The sequence below is a fragment of the Melanerpes formicivorus genome, unplaced genomic scaffold, assembly GCF_026170545.1.
Source record: "Melanerpes formicivorus ecotype bairdi unplaced genomic scaffold, bMelFor1.0.p_v2 SCAF_109, whole genome shotgun sequence".
Classification (NCBI taxonomy): domain Eukaryota; kingdom Metazoa; phylum Chordata; class Aves; order Piciformes; family Picidae; genus Melanerpes; species Melanerpes formicivorus.
The window spans coordinates 1076156-1092517 of record NW_027142461.1 but is presented as its reverse complement, the minus strand read 5'-3'; the positions used below and the strand labels follow the sequence as shown (position 1 = coordinate 1092517).

The 16362-nt window shown below is 47.5% G+C and overlaps 1 protein-coding gene and 1 long non-coding RNA gene across 5 annotated transcripts in view; one reads left to right on the top strand and one right to left on the bottom strand.

Moving 5' to 3' along the window:
- Positions 1-16362, top strand: part of ELOVL2 (ELOVL fatty acid elongase 2) — a 66290-nt gene that overhangs the window by 5651 nt on the left and 44277 nt on the right. For 2 of the 4 annotated variants that reach the window (XM_068166867.1, XM_068166866.1), the window contains one exon: positions 462-624. In XM_068166867.1, coding sequence (XP_068022968.1) covers positions 523-624 — 102 coding nt within the window. In that variant the 5' untranslated portion in view covers positions 462-522. Of the gene's footprint in view, positions 1-105; positions 304-461; positions 625-8549; positions 8615-16362 lie in introns of those variants that run through there. The other 2 variants (XM_068166865.1, XM_068166868.1) reach the window with 2 other exon arrangements.
- On the bottom strand, positions 807-14406 carry LOC137455774 (uncharacterized). The gene is made up of 4 exons (XR_010990903.1): positions 14191-14406; positions 12487-12582; positions 2053-2149; positions 807-1437 (listed from the first exon to the last, which is right to left on the bottom strand). It is a non-coding gene; the product is annotated as an uncharacterized lncRNA (long non-coding RNA).

Sequence of the window (16362 nt, the reverse complement as noted above, 5' to 3'; positions counted from 1 at the left end):
GCTGCCCCCTCACGGCGGGAAACGGCGCCCGGGGCAACCGTTGCCCTTCGCGCCCCGCCCCGGGGCCGCTTTGAGATTCCGCGGAGCGTGCCGCGTCCTGCACCCGCGTCAAAACAACCCCCTGCTTGGGGCTGAGTGGCTGCCCTGTAAAGAAGGACCTAGGGGTGTTGGTCAACAGCCAGCTGGAAACGAGCCAGCGGTGTGCTCAGGTGGCCAAGAAGGCCAACAACAAACATCCTGGCCAGAATCAGGAGTGGTGTGGCCGGCAGGACCAGGACCATTGTTCCCCCGTACCCAGCACTGGTGAGGCCACGCTAGGAGTACTGGGTTCATTCTGGGACCCTCACGACAAGAAAAACACTGGGCGCCACAGAAAAGAGTCTGGCCCCATCCTCTTGCTCCCTGTCCTTCAGATGTTGATAAGCATTGATAAGATCCTCTCTCGGACTTCTCTTCTACAGGCTAAATAGCCCCAGGACTTCCAGCCCCGCCTCATCAGATGCTCCAGTCCTACCTCATCACATGTTCCAGTCCTCTCTGTGTACACATGGAGATATGTTTTGGGTGGTGGAGGAAGTGGACGGTCAGGTCGTGAAGCAACAAAAGGACTGCAGCACAAGACTGGTGAGTAGACATTTAGAGGGCCTCTGGCAGGTGGTGCTCCAAAGCACAAGCTGGCTCAAAGCACCAGTATTTAACATGTTCCCATAGAGCTCAAGGCCACATGATGCTGCAAATAAGAGTAAAACCCTAGTGACAAGGAAGAGGGACACAGATGCTGAGGACACCAGCTTTATTTTCATGGTGTGAGAGCTGATACATGCAGACTAACCAGTTGTTTCACAGGAGTTAACTAGTAGTTTGTGTTTGAATAGCAAGACAAAGGGGAAGGATGTTATTATCCCTCCTTCACCAGGGAGAAGCTGAAATACACATTTGAGCTATCAGCTGGTTTTGGATGTGCCCTTGTAGCCTCCATTCCAGCTGGTTTATGGGGAGAATCTCATGTTTTCCTTGCATTTCATTCATTTGCAGCACAGCTTTCACCAATGTCAGGTGCAGCTGTATGTGCTCAGCATGTAGATAGATCTACACTTGATTACCTTCAGGCAGACAGCAGAGTGAAGGACAAAATCTTTGACTAGCTGTAGAAAAGAAATTTAGTTATCTCTGCCTGGGCTTAAGCTAGAACAGAACTGGATTCTGTTCCATGAATTTCCTTTCCAGCTGAGGCTCTTCTCAGTGATGGTACCTTCTGAAGCTAGCAGCATGTTTGCATAGACAGTGGCTGCTTCTACCAGTGATAACACTGGTGGTGAAAGCTGCTGCTAAGGTGTTGGGGTGCAGAAAAGCTCTTGCATTACTTGTTCCCGTGGAGACCAAGGTCACTGCTAATCTTGTGTCCCATGTTGGGGTGCAGTAAATCAGAGGTGGCACCTGCAGGGAGAAGCAGACAGGAGAGGTGACCCTAAACTGACCTTTAAGGGATTCTATTCCATCTACATCCTATTCAGTATAAAGCTGAGGGATCACCAGGGTTAAAACCTCTCCTTCAATGGCTAGCATCCAAGGAGGACTCTGTTCTGCCTTTGATTCTGATCCATGTGTTCCTGAATCAAGTTCTCAGCTGCAACTCAGTCCAGTCTGGGACCTCCCCAGTATCAGTGGTGACAGTGATGTCATTGCCATCAGTGGGTTGGGCTCAATATTGGTTTGTATCCATTTGTATATATTTCATTTTATTGTTAATATTGTCATTAAAGCTGTTTTGGTTCTCCAGTCAATCAGTCTCTCTCTCTCTTTTTCCATTTCTCCTCCCTTTGGGAATGGAGAGTGGTTAATAGAGAGTGTCTGTCACTCTCTAGGGACTGGCCCAGTCCTAACTGTTGACAAATAGCTGGAGGTGGCCCTGCTCACGGCAGAAGGATTGGACAAGATGACTGTTGAGGGTGCCTTCCAACTTGATGCAATCTGTGAATCTCCCATAACAACACAGACATTATAGAAGTGGATTCTAGTCCTGGAAAGGAATTCCATCCACTTTAAGATTACCTTTCCTCCTGTTCCAGACTCTTGCATCATTCATGGCCTCCTCTTTGTTTATCATCATCCTCACCATGCACTGATGAAACAGGAGTCTTGCTAAAGGCTGTTATTGCAAATAAGGCTAATTAAAATGGATATGCACAAGCAGAGCAAGTTCAAGCAATCCAGGCAGTTTTTTGTTCTATGGTGTCCTAATTTTTTAATTCTTTTGGCACATACCTTGTCTTTGAAGGTAACTGGCAACCATACCAACTGCTGCATCCAAAACAACATACAGAAGCTTCACTGCCTATCATTGTACCCCAGAAGCTGACCAGGGAGTTCATGCAGAAGGCACAAAGTGTAGCCTTTTCTTCTCTTCAGAATATACTTGGTGACCTTCACCTTGCTACCTTCCTTTTATTACCCATACCTTTCTATTTCCTGGGGCAAGAATATAGAGAACAGGCATCTTCTACCCTTCCCCTCTGTGTTGCACTGTGATGTATCACACCATGACCTCTTTGGTGTAGGTCTCAACACAGCAAGACTGTGATCACAATGAAGGTAGTGAAACACTGGCACAGGTTGCCCGGAGAGGTGGTGTATGCCACAACTCTGGAAACATTCCATATCAGGTTGGACAGGGCTCTGAGCAACCTGATCTAGCTGAAGATGCCCCTGCTGACTGCAGGGGGTCTGGATTAGATGACCTTTAAAGGTCCTTTCCCATCCAAATTATTCTATGATTCTATGAAACTTGCACCTCCATGTGCCACCCTAATATTGAATACTAGTGGATGTGAGAGATCCCTCAGGTCCACTCACGATTCACAGCAAGTTAATGCCACCAGGATCTGTGACTGCAACCAAGGACTTTTCCTGGGCACACTGCAACTGCTTTCCCGGTTTAAAAGGAGATCCTGGCAGTATTGCTGTGCTCCTGAAGAGGGTGCTAGAACACAGCATGTATTACAAAAACTGCACATCTGCTCATTCCCTACTTCCCCCAGCGTGTTTTTTGTGGCTTTGCTTTAAGTTTATGTCCACACAGCTGGTGGTTTAATAAAAGTTTTACCTTTGGCTGTGCAGAAGGTACAGCACACACCAGCTAGAGTTTAAAAACCAAGCAGCATAGGGGAAAAAAAAGGCATTTAAGAAAGAACTCATCATATCAGAGCAAAGCAAGAGGGCAGGCTTACAGAGCTGGTTTGGTACTTTACTTCTGATTTGATTCAACACAGTTTTATTGCTGACAGTTCTTAAGCCCCTGCTGAGAGGTACCAAAGTTCTTTCACACTGAGCCCATGGTGTCACTAGCAGAACCAAGATCTTTAGTCACACAAACATTGTCCTGTGCCAATAAAATTAGACAAAACATAGATAACCTCTTTTATCTGAGCTAGTTGCCAGTGAGTTGGACAGATGCTACTGACAGAGAGAGCTACATGGATGATTGCAGGATTTGACCATCTCTTCTATGCTTCCTGCTGAGCTGCAAACCCCATGGGAACTGGGAGCTCCAAAGCCATTGCAACACAAATGTGCTTTTCCTAAGATGCAGGGATAATCAAAACCTGACTGGACACAGCCCTGAAAAACCAGCAGTAAGTGGTCCTGTTTGAGCTGGTGAGTTGGACCAAATGACCCCCAGAGTTTCCTTCCAACCTCAACTGGTCTGTGATCCTGTACATTAAGTAGTTTGTGATGAAGTCTGACCTACCACAACCTCTACACCAGCAGGACTCAGGCTAACTCCAAGTGGTATTTTGCCATGAACAGAAGTAGTTGTGTAACACCATTTCCCCTTGACTGAAGTGCTGGTTTAATTGCTTCCACTTCTCCTTATTTCCAGGAAATTTCAGCTGGAACTAAGCAATTCCTTTTGTCCACATGTTGACTTGCTGTTCTCCCTTCCCTCTCAGCACAACGTGGTTCAACAATCACTCAAAGCTCTTTGCATGGCAGGGATCTGCTGTACTCTCTGCCTGGTATCCAACTAAACAAATGGCAGTGCCCTTGAAACAAAACAGATGAATCCAAATCCTGCCACAGTCCTTAAATCTCCAAATTCAGGTCACTAGATAGGTGTTAAAAATATCCACAACACTATTACAACTTCTTTTAGATGCCTTCAGAATCCTGTTTGCTTCCTATGTGTGTCTTCATTGTAGATATTATTGTATTGATTAAAACTTGCTACTGTAGAAGAAAATGACATTAATTATAGACTAGTAGAATGGCTCAGATTAGAAGGGACCACAGGGATCATCTACTCCAACCTTCCCGCCATGGGCAAGGATGCCTCTCAAATAGACTTGGCTGCTCAAGGCCTCACCCAACCTGGCCTTGAATACCACCAAGGAGGAGGCATCCACAGCCTCCCTGGGCAACCTATTCCAGAGTCTCACCATGCTTGTACTGAAGAACTTCTTCCTAAGATCCAATCTTAACCTAGTCTCCCTCAGCTTAAAACCATTCCCTCCTGTCCTGTTGCTAGACACCCTTATGGAAAGTCTCTCTCCCATAAGATCCCTTCAGGTACCAGAAAGAAGCTATAAGGTGCTCCTGGAGTCTTCTCTAAGCTGAACAACCCCAGCTCACTCAGCCTATCCTTACAGCAGAGGTGTTCCAGCCCTTGGATCATCATTGTGGCCCTCCTCTGGACTCACTCCAACAGCTCTGTGTCCTCCTTATGATGGGGATACCAGAAATGGATGCGGTATTCAAGGTGGGGTCTCACAAGAGCAGAGTAAAGGAGAAGAATCAGCTCTCTTGACCTGCTGACCATGCTCCTTTTGATGCAGACTAGGATATGGTTTGCCTTATGGGCTTCCTGAGAGCATTGTATAATGTGTCAGGTACTCAAGAATGAAGAAGTGTTACACCTTTGCCAAACTTGAACGTATATTTTGTTTCTGGTTTAGATAAAGGAAAACAAGAATAAGGGCAAAAATGGTTTGTGCTTGGGTCTAGATTTGGCTTGACACACTAGCTCCAGCCTGTTTGGACTGTAAAGACATTGGAATAAGAATTGTGAAGCTGAAACATTCCAAGTCACTATCATGTTTCACCATCAGTCAGCTTCCAAAGTACTCCTTGCTCTACAGTACCTAAAGAGAAGAAAATTTTCTGCCTAGGGAACAACAGAGTGAACCAAAAAGACCCCCAAAAAAACCCCCAACCAGTATTTCAAGATGGTCTTTAGCAACATGAGAAGAATTCAATGAATAGCCTATCAGAAAGATGAATTAGAGGAAAGGCTGGCAGGTCAACCTCAGTTCAGTGCAAACAAACATGCTGGAGATTGGAAGCTGAAGCAAACAAGCCTGCAACTCTAAAAGTGGGCTAGAAGTTACACAAGGACACACTTTCACGTGAAGCTTCTGGCAGTATCATTTCTAGGCAGCCCTGGGAAGACAGCCAGTCTCACAGCCTTTGGTGTAGCTCTTTGTCTAGGTCCAAGGGAAAGCAAGGGCTGAAGTAGGACATGGACAAAGAGCCCACCAGGAAGGAAGTCTCAAGATCAAAGCATTGTTTCAGTAGGAAAGACCTTTAAGATCATCAAGTCCAAGCATTGTCTAACTCTGCCAAATCTGGTGCTAAACCATGTCCTGTAGCACCACATCTAAACATCTTTAAAACACCTCTGGAGATGATGATGATTCAACCACTTCCCTGGGCAGCCCACTCCAGGGCTTGATAACTTTCTGGGGGAAGACATTTTTCCTCCTATCCAACCTAAACTTCCCCTGGCACAAATTGAGGCCATCTCTTCTTGTCCTGTCACTTGTTACTGGGGAGAAGAGACAGACCCCCACCTTGTTACAACCTACTTTCAGGGAGTTGTAGAGAGTGAGAAGGTCTTCCCTTATCCTCCTCCAAAAGATGTTTTGAACATCAGCACTGCATTTTGGAGAAACACAGCCTGTCTATACATCAAGTGTACTTCGGTTTGTGAAGATGTTACCTTTCCTGCACCACGCTTGGTCTCCTTAGCTTATTCCAATGCTTCTGCCACTGAAACCAAGGAAGGCTCTTCTCTGGTCAACAAAACTCTGAAGAGCCAGAATTGAGAGGGCAGCAATGGGAACACATGTGGGAATGTGTTGGTTTGGTTTGGGTTTTTTTTCACAAGCTTTAATTTTGGAAATAAAACAAAGATGATGAATTTTGGTTTTTTAAGAAAGATTATTTTGATTCCACAGAATCACAGAATGTTAGAGGCTAGAAGGGACCTTGAAAGATCATCCAGTCCAAGCCCCCTGCCAGAGCAGGATCACCTATACCAGATCACACAGGTATGTGTCGAGGCAGGTCTTTAATATCTCCAGAGAGAGAGAGACTCCACAACCCCCTGGGCAGTCTGTTCCAGTGTTCTGTCACCCTCACAGTGAATAAACTTTTCCTCCTGTTTCCATGGAACTTTCTATGCCTCAACTTCCACCCATTGCCCTTTGTCCTGTCATTGGGCATCACCAAGCAGGGCCTGACTCCATCCCCTTGGCACTCACCCTTTACATATTTATAAACATGAATAAGTCACTCCTTAGTCTCCTTTCCTCCAAGCTAAAGAGCCCTCAGCTCCCTCAGTGTGTCCTCATAAGGAAGATGTTCCACTCCTATCAGCATCTTTGTGGTTCTGTGCTGGACTCTTTTAAGCAGTTCTCTGAGGTCCTTCTTAAACTAAGAGGTCCAGAACTGGACACAGTATTTGAGATGCACCCAGGGCAGAGTAGAGGGGCAAGAGAGCCTCTCTTGGCCTACTAACCACAGCCCTTTATGCTATTTCAGGTGCACATTGAAGACTGCTTTAGTAAAACCAGAGGAAAGCAGCAGGACACATTCCATAAGCTTTGATAGTTTAAATACACATTTTGTAGAATTCTTCATCTGCATTTAGCACAAAAGTCAGTTGTGAAGGCATTGTTCCACCAAGTTTCTCCTTTCCCCTAACCACCTTCTGTTTCATATCAGTGGCAGAGTTGTAACTGGGTCAGTAGCCCCTCCTGCGCTGTATGATTTTCCTCTTCCGTACCCAACTTACACAAATATTTGTTTATCAAATCAGTCCCTCCCTAGCAAACAGATCTCTGGGGAGATATCACAGTTAGGACATAGGGAGACATTGACCTCTCTTTGGATGATGTGTGGAAGATTTAGGTCTTCAGAGAACTTGAGCAGCAAATAGGAGTGCTGGACTATAGGCCAACCTCTCTGTTAAACGCAACAGGATCACGTCAGGATCACAGTAGCCAACTGATGCCCTTGTCTGCTCCCAAACTGGCCACTCATAGAACCCTAGAGTCATTCTGGTTGGAAGAGACCTTTATGATCAAGTCCATCTGTTAACCCAGCACTGCCAGGTCACCACTGAACCATGTCCCTCAGCATTACATCTATACATCTTTTAAATCCCTCCAGGCATGGAGACTCTAACACTTGCCTGGGCAGCCTGTGCAGGGCTTAACACCCCTTTGGGGGAAGGCATTTTTCCTAATGTCTAAGCGAAACCTCCCCTGGTAGAAGTGGAGGCAGTTTCCTCTTGTCCTGTCCTTTTTCACTTGGGAGAAGAGACTGACCACCACCTTGCTACAGCCTCCTTTCAGGGAGTTGTAGAGAGTGAGAAGGTCACCCCTGAGTCTCCTTTTCTCCACACTAAACAACCTAACTTCCCTCAGATGCTGCTCATGAGACTTACCTCTAGAGTTGTACAGTATCTTCCAAACTTAGATACAAGCATGTTTTAACCCCAGCTGTCTTAGCCACTCCTAGAACCATAGAGTCAATAAGGTTGGAAGAGACCTCAAAGATCATCTAGTCCAACCTGTCACCCAACACCTCATGACTATTAAACCATGGCACCCAGTGCCATGTCCAGTCCCCTCTTGAACACCTCCAGGGATGACTCCACCACCTCCCTGGGCAGCCCATTCCCATGATGAATGACTCTCTCTGTGTAGAACTTTCTCCTCACCTCGAGCATAAACTTCCCCTGGCGCAACTTGAGACTGTGTCCTCACAAGACTTGTGCTCTACCAGCTCCGTTGCCCTTCTTTGGACATGCACTAGGACCTCAATGTCCATCTTGTGTAGTTAGGGGGCCAAAACTGAACACAGCATTTGAGGTGCAGCCTCATAGTGCTGAATACAGGAGGATGATCACTGCCGTAGTCCTGCTGGCCACACTACTGCTGATACAAGTCAATGGAGAACCCTGCTAATTGAATCTTCCCAATGCCTTTGTCAAAGGCTGGCGGCCGCTGCCCACAGCAACACTTAGAGTGATGGAACAGCATCTTCAATCCCTTCCCCTTCTCAGCCATCTCATTCCCACCTTCCAGAGGCTGCTCATCATCAGCTCCCTATCCTCTTCACGCCCCTTCCTTTCCAGGTGCGCTGGGGGGACCCGGCCGAGCCCAGCCCACCTCGCCCCGGCGGCCACTGCAGCCACGGCGCCGGCGGGGGCGGGCACGGCGGAGCCGGGGAGGAGGCGGCGCCTTATAGCGCGGGCGCGGCGGGCACTGCCGGCAGAGCCGAGCCCAGCCGAGCCCTACCCTGGACAGCGCCTCGCCGCCGCGCCGCCATGGTGAGTGTCCTCCCGGCCGGGCCTCCCAAGTCGCCATCAGAGACTCTGCCTTTCTCTTCCTCCACCTCCTTTCATCCCCCCTCCCAGATCCGACCGCACACGAGCCGCCGCCGCGGGGCCCCAATGCTTTCCTCCTCCCTCCCTCCTTCTACGGGTCAGATTCGGGGCGTACATTGTCAGAGCGATGTCTCTAGTTGCTCCCCTCCAGCCCCTCAATGAGACAGCCGGTGGCGGCGGAGGGACTGGAGGGACCGCTGAGCTCTCCAGGGCAGTGCGAGGAACCGGGAGGGGACACTGAAATGGAGGCTCGGGGGTGTGGGTGAGGGGAGTGGGTGATGCTTAGTCCCCAGTGTTCCCACAGCCCCTGTGCTCTTCCCCGCTCCTCGCTGGTGCATTTTCCTCTATTTCGAGGCACATTTGAGCACGTTATATAAACGGATTATTCCCGGCGGTGTGTTAGTAGATGCCTTTGTGTTAGTCGTAGAGAATCTCAGTACGGCAGGGATTGGAAGGGACCTCTGGGGATCATGTAGTCCAACCCCCCTGCTAAAGCAGGGGCACCCAGAGTAGGTTGCTGAGGATTTCAATGTCCAGGTGGGTTTGGAATCTCTCCAGAGAAGGAGACTCCACAAACGCACTGGGCAGCATGTACCAGTGCTTGGCACACACACGGTCTGTAGTGGCACACTTTCCCCCTCCCCCCCGCCCCACGGCATGAATGAACAATAGAGTTTTAGATTCCAGTTCAGCATTTAAGAAAGTGAAAGTGGAACAACACAGTCACCTAGTTAGCAAGTGGGACCATTTCCCCATAGCATAGTGTGTCTTTTGCAGTCATAGTAACATCCCCCAAAGGAGCTCATCATGTTTATAAACAGAAATGCATTAAGTGTGATGTTGACCTTACAAAGTAGGACAGTATCAGACAGGTGTTTTGCAGCCTTAAAGTGTGAGGTGTGGTGGGGGATCAATAATTAGTCCAAGCTGGTTGTATCAGAATCTTGGGACATGATTAACAACAGAAACTACTTTTTCTTGTATATGATTTAACCACAAAAATATTTTTCTCCAAACGGGACCACCACAAGCGCAGTGACAGAAGAAGATCCCAAAGCATACCCAGAAGCCTCCCAGCATTTCCCTTCTCCCTACCTGAGGGTATACCCAGAACCCCCAGGGCTCTCTCTTCCTCCCCTCCACAGTTAGGCTAATCTCAGCTGGCCAGCTCTGAGATTGCCCTTTCCCCTTCTCCTCCTGGCATTAGGTCTAGCCAGGCCTAAGAGGCCTCAAGATAACTCCCCTTCCACTACCAGACAGGGAGCATCTCCCACGGGTGCAGTGAGGGAAGAAAGAGGAAGTCTGAGACCTTGCAGATGGATTTATGGGGAGCAGAACATTATGGGTATGAAATACACTATTGCCTGTGTCCACCCACTGGGCTGGACACCCGGGGCACCAGAGGTGCACCCTGTATGGCAGCAGCAGGAGGCACCCAGCCCAAACTGCCACATACTCCCTTCTCTAGTGGCAGGAAAATCAGCAGGTGTATATTGCTAGTGTCCCTTCAAGTCAGCTGACAGAGTTTCCCTGGCATTCTGCGTGTTCAGTCACTAGCACTGACAGGCTGGAGAGGTGGGCACAAGCCAACCTCATGAAGTTCAGTAAGAGCAAGTGCAGGGTCCTGCATCTGGGTCGAGGCAATCCCAGGCACAAATACAGGCTGGGCAGTGACTGGTTGGAAAGTAGCCCTGAGGAGAGAGACTTGGGGGTGCTGGTGGACAAAAAGCTCAACATGAGCTCTCAGTGTGCACTTGCAGCCCGCAAAGCCAATCAGATCCTGGGCTGCATCAGGAGAAGTGTGGCCAGCAGGTCAAGGGAGGTGATCCTCCCCCTCTACTCAGCTCTGGTGAGACCCCACCTGGAGTACTGCCTCCAGTTCTGGAGCCCCTATTACAAGAGGGATATGGATGTGCTGGAACGTGTCCAGAGAAGGGCCACAAGGATGATCAGAGGGCTGGAGCACCTCTCCTATGAGGACAGACTGAAGGAGTTGGGGCTGTTCAGTCTGCAGAAGAGAAGGCTCCAAGGTGACCTAATTGTGGCCTTCCAGTATCTGAAGGGGGCCTACAGGAAGGCTGGGGAAGGACTTCTCAGGATCTCAGGTAGTGATAGGACTAGGGGGAATGGAATGAAGCTGGAGGTGGGGAGATTGAGGCTGGATGTGAGGAGGAAGTTCTTCACCATGACAGTGGTGAAACCCTGGAATGGGTTGTCCGGGGAGGTGGTTGAGGCCCCGTCCCTGGAGGTGTTTAAGCCCAGGCTGGATGAGGCTCTGTCCAGCCTGATCTAGTGTGGGGTGTCCCTGCCCATGGCAGGGGGGTTGGAACTAGATGATCCTTGTGGTCCCTTCCAACCCTGAATGAAACTATGATACTATGATTTGAAGAAAATAGCCCAAGAGGTTTTTTTTTTTTCAATTTCATTTTGCTGAAGCAGCAAACCACAGCCTTCACCAGGCTTTAAATATGGTGCCAATGACAGGACAAGGGGCAAGGGGTACGAATTGGAAAATGGGGAGTTCCATCTAAACAAAAGGGAAAGCTCCCTTCCTGTGAGGGTGATGGAGCACTGGACCAGGCTATGCTGCCCAGAGAGGTTGTGGAGTCTCCTTCTCCAAGGAGAATCCAAACCTGCCTGGACATTGTGATGCTGGACAACTGCTCTGGGTTACACTCCTTTAGCAGGAGGTTGGAGTAGATGGTCCTCAGAGGTCCCTTCCAACTCCTACCATTCTGTGATTCTGTTTCCTCAGCATCCCCACCGTTTGAGGGCAACCTCAGAAGGACAGCTCTGTGCATGCATTTCACTGCAGCTCTGCTTCAATGAATCTAGGTCAAATTACACTGGCTCAGGATTTGGCTACACCCTTGAACTTTAAACCGATTATAAGTTTTGATTTGTCAGTGCATTTTCCACGGGGTCAAATCCCAACTTTACAGAGTAAGAGACTGTAACCTTGCACAGTGCAGGGCAACTAATATTTACAAAGAGGGCAAATAACACTGGGGTAAGCATAAACATGAAGACAGCGTGAATCTGTAGGTTGTAGGTTGAAGTATCTGTGCCTTTACACCAATCCAGCTGTTAAGGGGTTATAAGGGCAGGAGCCAGAATGCCTTTTAAATTCCCTAAGATACATTGATAACCTGTCTAAGCTGAAATCAATGAAAACAGACACCTAACTCTTCTAAGCATTCATAAGCATCATGGACACCACATCAGGGTATGATGCTAGATGTGGGCATATCGATTGCAGGACAGAAGGGGCTCTAGATAGCAATAAATCTCTCTTCTTTGTTGGCAGTAGCCAAGATAAAACCCTACCTTATTGTCCAGCAGTATTTATTAGTTGCCCCAAGCACCTCCTGAAAAAGAATATTAAAAGACAATGGTCCAGCCCCTGAACATCAACACACAAATTGGAAGAGGACATAGTAGGCAGAGATTAATCCAGCCCAAATCCATGACTGATACAGGAGCCAATGCTGCAGCACCCACTGCCAAGTAGATCTCTCCAGCTCCATCAAAGTGAAAAGGCAGCCAATTTCAGCCATTCAGAACCACAGCAGGAAGCCAGGCTTGTGCCAACCCTCCAACCCTCCACAGCTCCAACCCTTGACACAGCTGACACACAATTACTAAGCTATGAGAAAGTATGCTCCAAAACTGCATGTAAAACTACAAAGGGACAGAAGCACTGCATAGAAACTTAAGATGTGCTGAAGACTTTGGCACATAATGGGATTGATTAAAAATCACCCTCCAGGACCTGAAGTAAGAGTCTAGTGATTCATTTGCATAGTTATGGATACCTGCATGCTGGCCTTGGTATTGACCTTTTTCATCTCTAGGAAGACCCTCTGAGTCTTTAAGGCTTGGGATTATATCTTTGTTCCAAGCAGTCTGACCTGTGGAAAATAAAACCTCTCATCACTCATCAGGCACTTGATGTTGTGTTCATTTAGTTTAACAACATCTCTTGATTTTTTTTGAAGGAAAAGGTTCATCAGAGGCAAACACTTTCAAACTCAAACTGCACTTCAGTACATAGTTGGGAGAAACAGTACAGGAGGTTGGGTTTTTATAAGGTATTAATAAACTGCAGATTGATGTTAATATAAAGGTCTGGTTTATTCCCTGATCTAAGCCAGCTTCAAGGCTGAAGCTTGAGGCCCCATCCCTGGAGGTGTTTAAGACCAGGCTGGATGAGGCTCTGGCCAGCCTGATCTAGTGTGGGGTGTCCCTGCCCATGGCAGAGGGGTTGGAACTAGATGATCCTTGTGGTCCCTTCCAACCCTGACTGATACTATGATACTAAGTGTAAATCATGAGAATCACAGCAGGCAGGACTTTTGTGAGTTTTGTTAATCACTGCCTACAAAACTGATTTGGAAGCTGAGGAATGGGTAGTCCTTACACAAAAAAAAAAAACCCTGAGTGCAAAGTCCACCCTCAGTGATAAAGTAAAATGTCACAACTGACCTCTAATTAAAGAAGGGAAATGGGAAGGGAAGGAAATGAGGAGCATGAAACTAACTGTGTACTGCTTGTCCAGAGCCAGAAAGCTGCTGAGATGAGTCTGGCTTGAGAGGCAGTGGTAGAGAGGCACAAGAAGGATTGCCCAGCTGCACCTGGTGAGACTGGGGCCTGCAGCTCTGCATGATGAATGCTTCAGGCCTATCAAATTTATCAGCCTATTTATAAGTGCCTGGTGACAGCTGAGCTTAGAAATTTGTTATCTGCATTAAACCTCCCCTTGGCTCACCTTATCATATGCTAAATACATGGGCCACACTACCTGAGCAGCTGGATCTTTACCCACGGGGCTGCTGCACAGCTGACAAGCAGGCTTCCATATGAAATGCAGGGACTATTTAGGTCTGCCATAGCACTTTGTGCCCAACTAAAGTAACAGCATTTTAGTTTTGGAGGGTTAGTTATGCTCAGATCTAGGAGGGTGAAAGGGAACACTTTACATCCTACATCTTCAAGAATGTGACCACTATTACTTAGTATTAATGCTGAAAGTATTAAAAATTATGTTACAGTATTCCAGCTAATGACTTTAACCTGCATTGTATTTCCTCTTCCTCATTCAAAACTCACCAGGATGAAATAGGAATGGTCAAACAGTGCAGACTGAAGGAATTCTGGGGTGCATTAGCAAGTGTGTGGCTGGCAGGTCAAGGGAGCTTCTCCTCCCCCTCTACTCTGCCCTGGTGAGGCCACACCTGGAGTACTGTGTCCAGTTCTGAGCTCCCCAGCTCAAAACAGACAGTGACCTACTGGAGAGGGGACTGGAGCACCTCTCTGATGAGGAAAGGCTGAGAGACCTGGGGCTGTTTAGCCTGGAGAAGACCAGACTGAGAGAGGATCTTATCAGTATTCATAAATATATAAAGGGTGGAGGTCAAGAGGACAGGGCCAGACTCTTTTCAGTGTTACCCAGGACAAGGGACAGCAGGTACAACCTGGAACACAGGACGTTTCACTTAAAAATATGGAAAATCTCTTACCTGTGAGAGTGCCAGAGTAGCGCAGCAGGCTGCCCAGAGAGGTTGTGGAGTCTCCATCTCAAGAGATGCAAAACCTGCATGAACAACCTGCTCTGGGTGACCCTGCTTTATCATGGGATTGGACTAGCTGGTCCCTGGACACCTCTTCCAATTCCCACCATTCTGTGGTCCTGTGAAACCAAGCCCCATCTGGCAGAAATTGCTGTATAAAGATGTGCAACTAGAGAATAAACAAAGATTCATCAGGGTTGGCAGAGATTTTGATTTTATTCCTCCCTCTAAGAAGGACAGATATGGAAATGAAGCAAGAAGTATTGCATATCCTGTGCTGTTATTTGAAATGCAAACACAGCAAGAAATGGAAGATGGAAGCAGAATGACCAAGTTGCAAATAAACATCCTAAAACCAAACAGAAGGAAGATCAACAAAAGCACTTTATTTCTTGAAAGCCTCCTACTGTATGCTAGTCAGGGTGCTTTGCAGCTTGCTAAGACAACGTGGTCCAGCAGCCTAATAGGAGAAGTAAATTACACACACAAAGAAAAGCCTACAGTTATTTCCCTTAGGTGACAATAACACTGAGGGAGCTGGGATTGTTTAGCCTGGAGAAGAGGAGGCCCAGGGCAGACCTTATTGCTGTCTACAACTACCTGAAGGGTGGTTGTAGCCACGAGGGAGTTGGTCTCTTCTCCCAGGCTACCAGCACCAGAACAAGAGGACACAGTCTCAAGCTGCACCAGGGGAAGTTCAGGCTCGAGGTGAGGAGAAAGTTCTTCACAGAGAGAGTTGTTAGCCATTGGAATGTGCTGCCCAGGGAGGTGGTGGAGTCACCGTCCCTGGAGGTGTTCAAGAGGGGACTGGACGTGGCACTCAGTGCCATGAGGTCTGTGGTGACAGGTTGGACTTGATGATCTTTGAGGTCTCTCCCAACCTTGGTGACACTGTGATACTGCAGTTATTTAGAGTCATTAAGGCTGTACCATGCAGCACTCAGTAGCATTCTTTGAGAGAGGCAGCAGCCGGAGCACATCCAGGGTGTAATGGATTTGGGAAGTTTGGGCTTTCAAACATGTTCCAGGAATATGTGAATTAAACTCTAGGATACCTGCTGGTGGTATTAACAGATGATGGGAGCTAATTCATTTCCACACCCTCTTCTCTCATGCCAGCAGCCTTATGATTGGGGTTCCATACAGTCCTTGGAGTTCATCAGTCTGATTAAAGATTTTAAAAGAGAGAAATTGAGAACTGTTTTGGAGGAAGAGACCTAAGAGAAATTCCATACTCTGTTTATTTAATGTTTCCTTTCCTCTCCTTACCCATTGTGTTTTTATTCATCAGGATTGAAGTCTAAAGCATGCATTAGCTTTTGAAATCCAGGTTTTTGCCTTCAAGGATTTAAGAGAGAAATAGAAGGGGGGGGGGGGGGGGGGGGGAATAAAAGAAATAAACCATAAAATACCAGAACCACCAATTAACAGAACAAGATGATATTTTCCTCTTCAGTTGTTTTATGTTCTCAAGTGGCACTTTGGAAAACACACATCAGATTGTTTCCTCATTTCCCTGCGTTGCACATGCAGTTTCACAGCCAGCTTGAAGCGAAAGAAAAAACCCCAACCCCCCTTTGTTTCTTGCAGTTAGCTGTAAGCATGGATAAAACCATTCCAACAAGCAAAGTGCCTTCAGATTGGCAGGGAATAAATGGTTGGCCAAGCTGTCAGGCGAGATTTGTTTGTCAGAGAACTGGCATGTCTGTGGGGAAGGCATTCTGATTACTGCCATCCGCACCCACTTCATCTCCAGTTGCAAGCAGCTTTGGAGTCTCTCCAGAGAAGGAGGCTCCACAACCTCTCCGGGCAGCCTGGTCCTGTGCTCTGTCACCCTCAGAGACAAGAAGAATTTTCCTTATGTTCAGGTGAAACTTTCTGTGTTCTGTGTCTAGTTTGTGCCATATTCCCCATGTCACATCTCTCTCACACCTGTAGTTGTATGGCATTATGAGCTCTCTTTTGAGGCAGAAGGTTGCCTTCTAAGATGCATTGCTTTTTCCTGATGTGACAGGTTGGACATGATGATCTTTGAGGTCTTTTCCAACCTTGTTGATTCTATGATTCTATGAAAAGCATCACAGGATGTTCATGCTGAGATGCAGCCTTGTGATTTCTTGG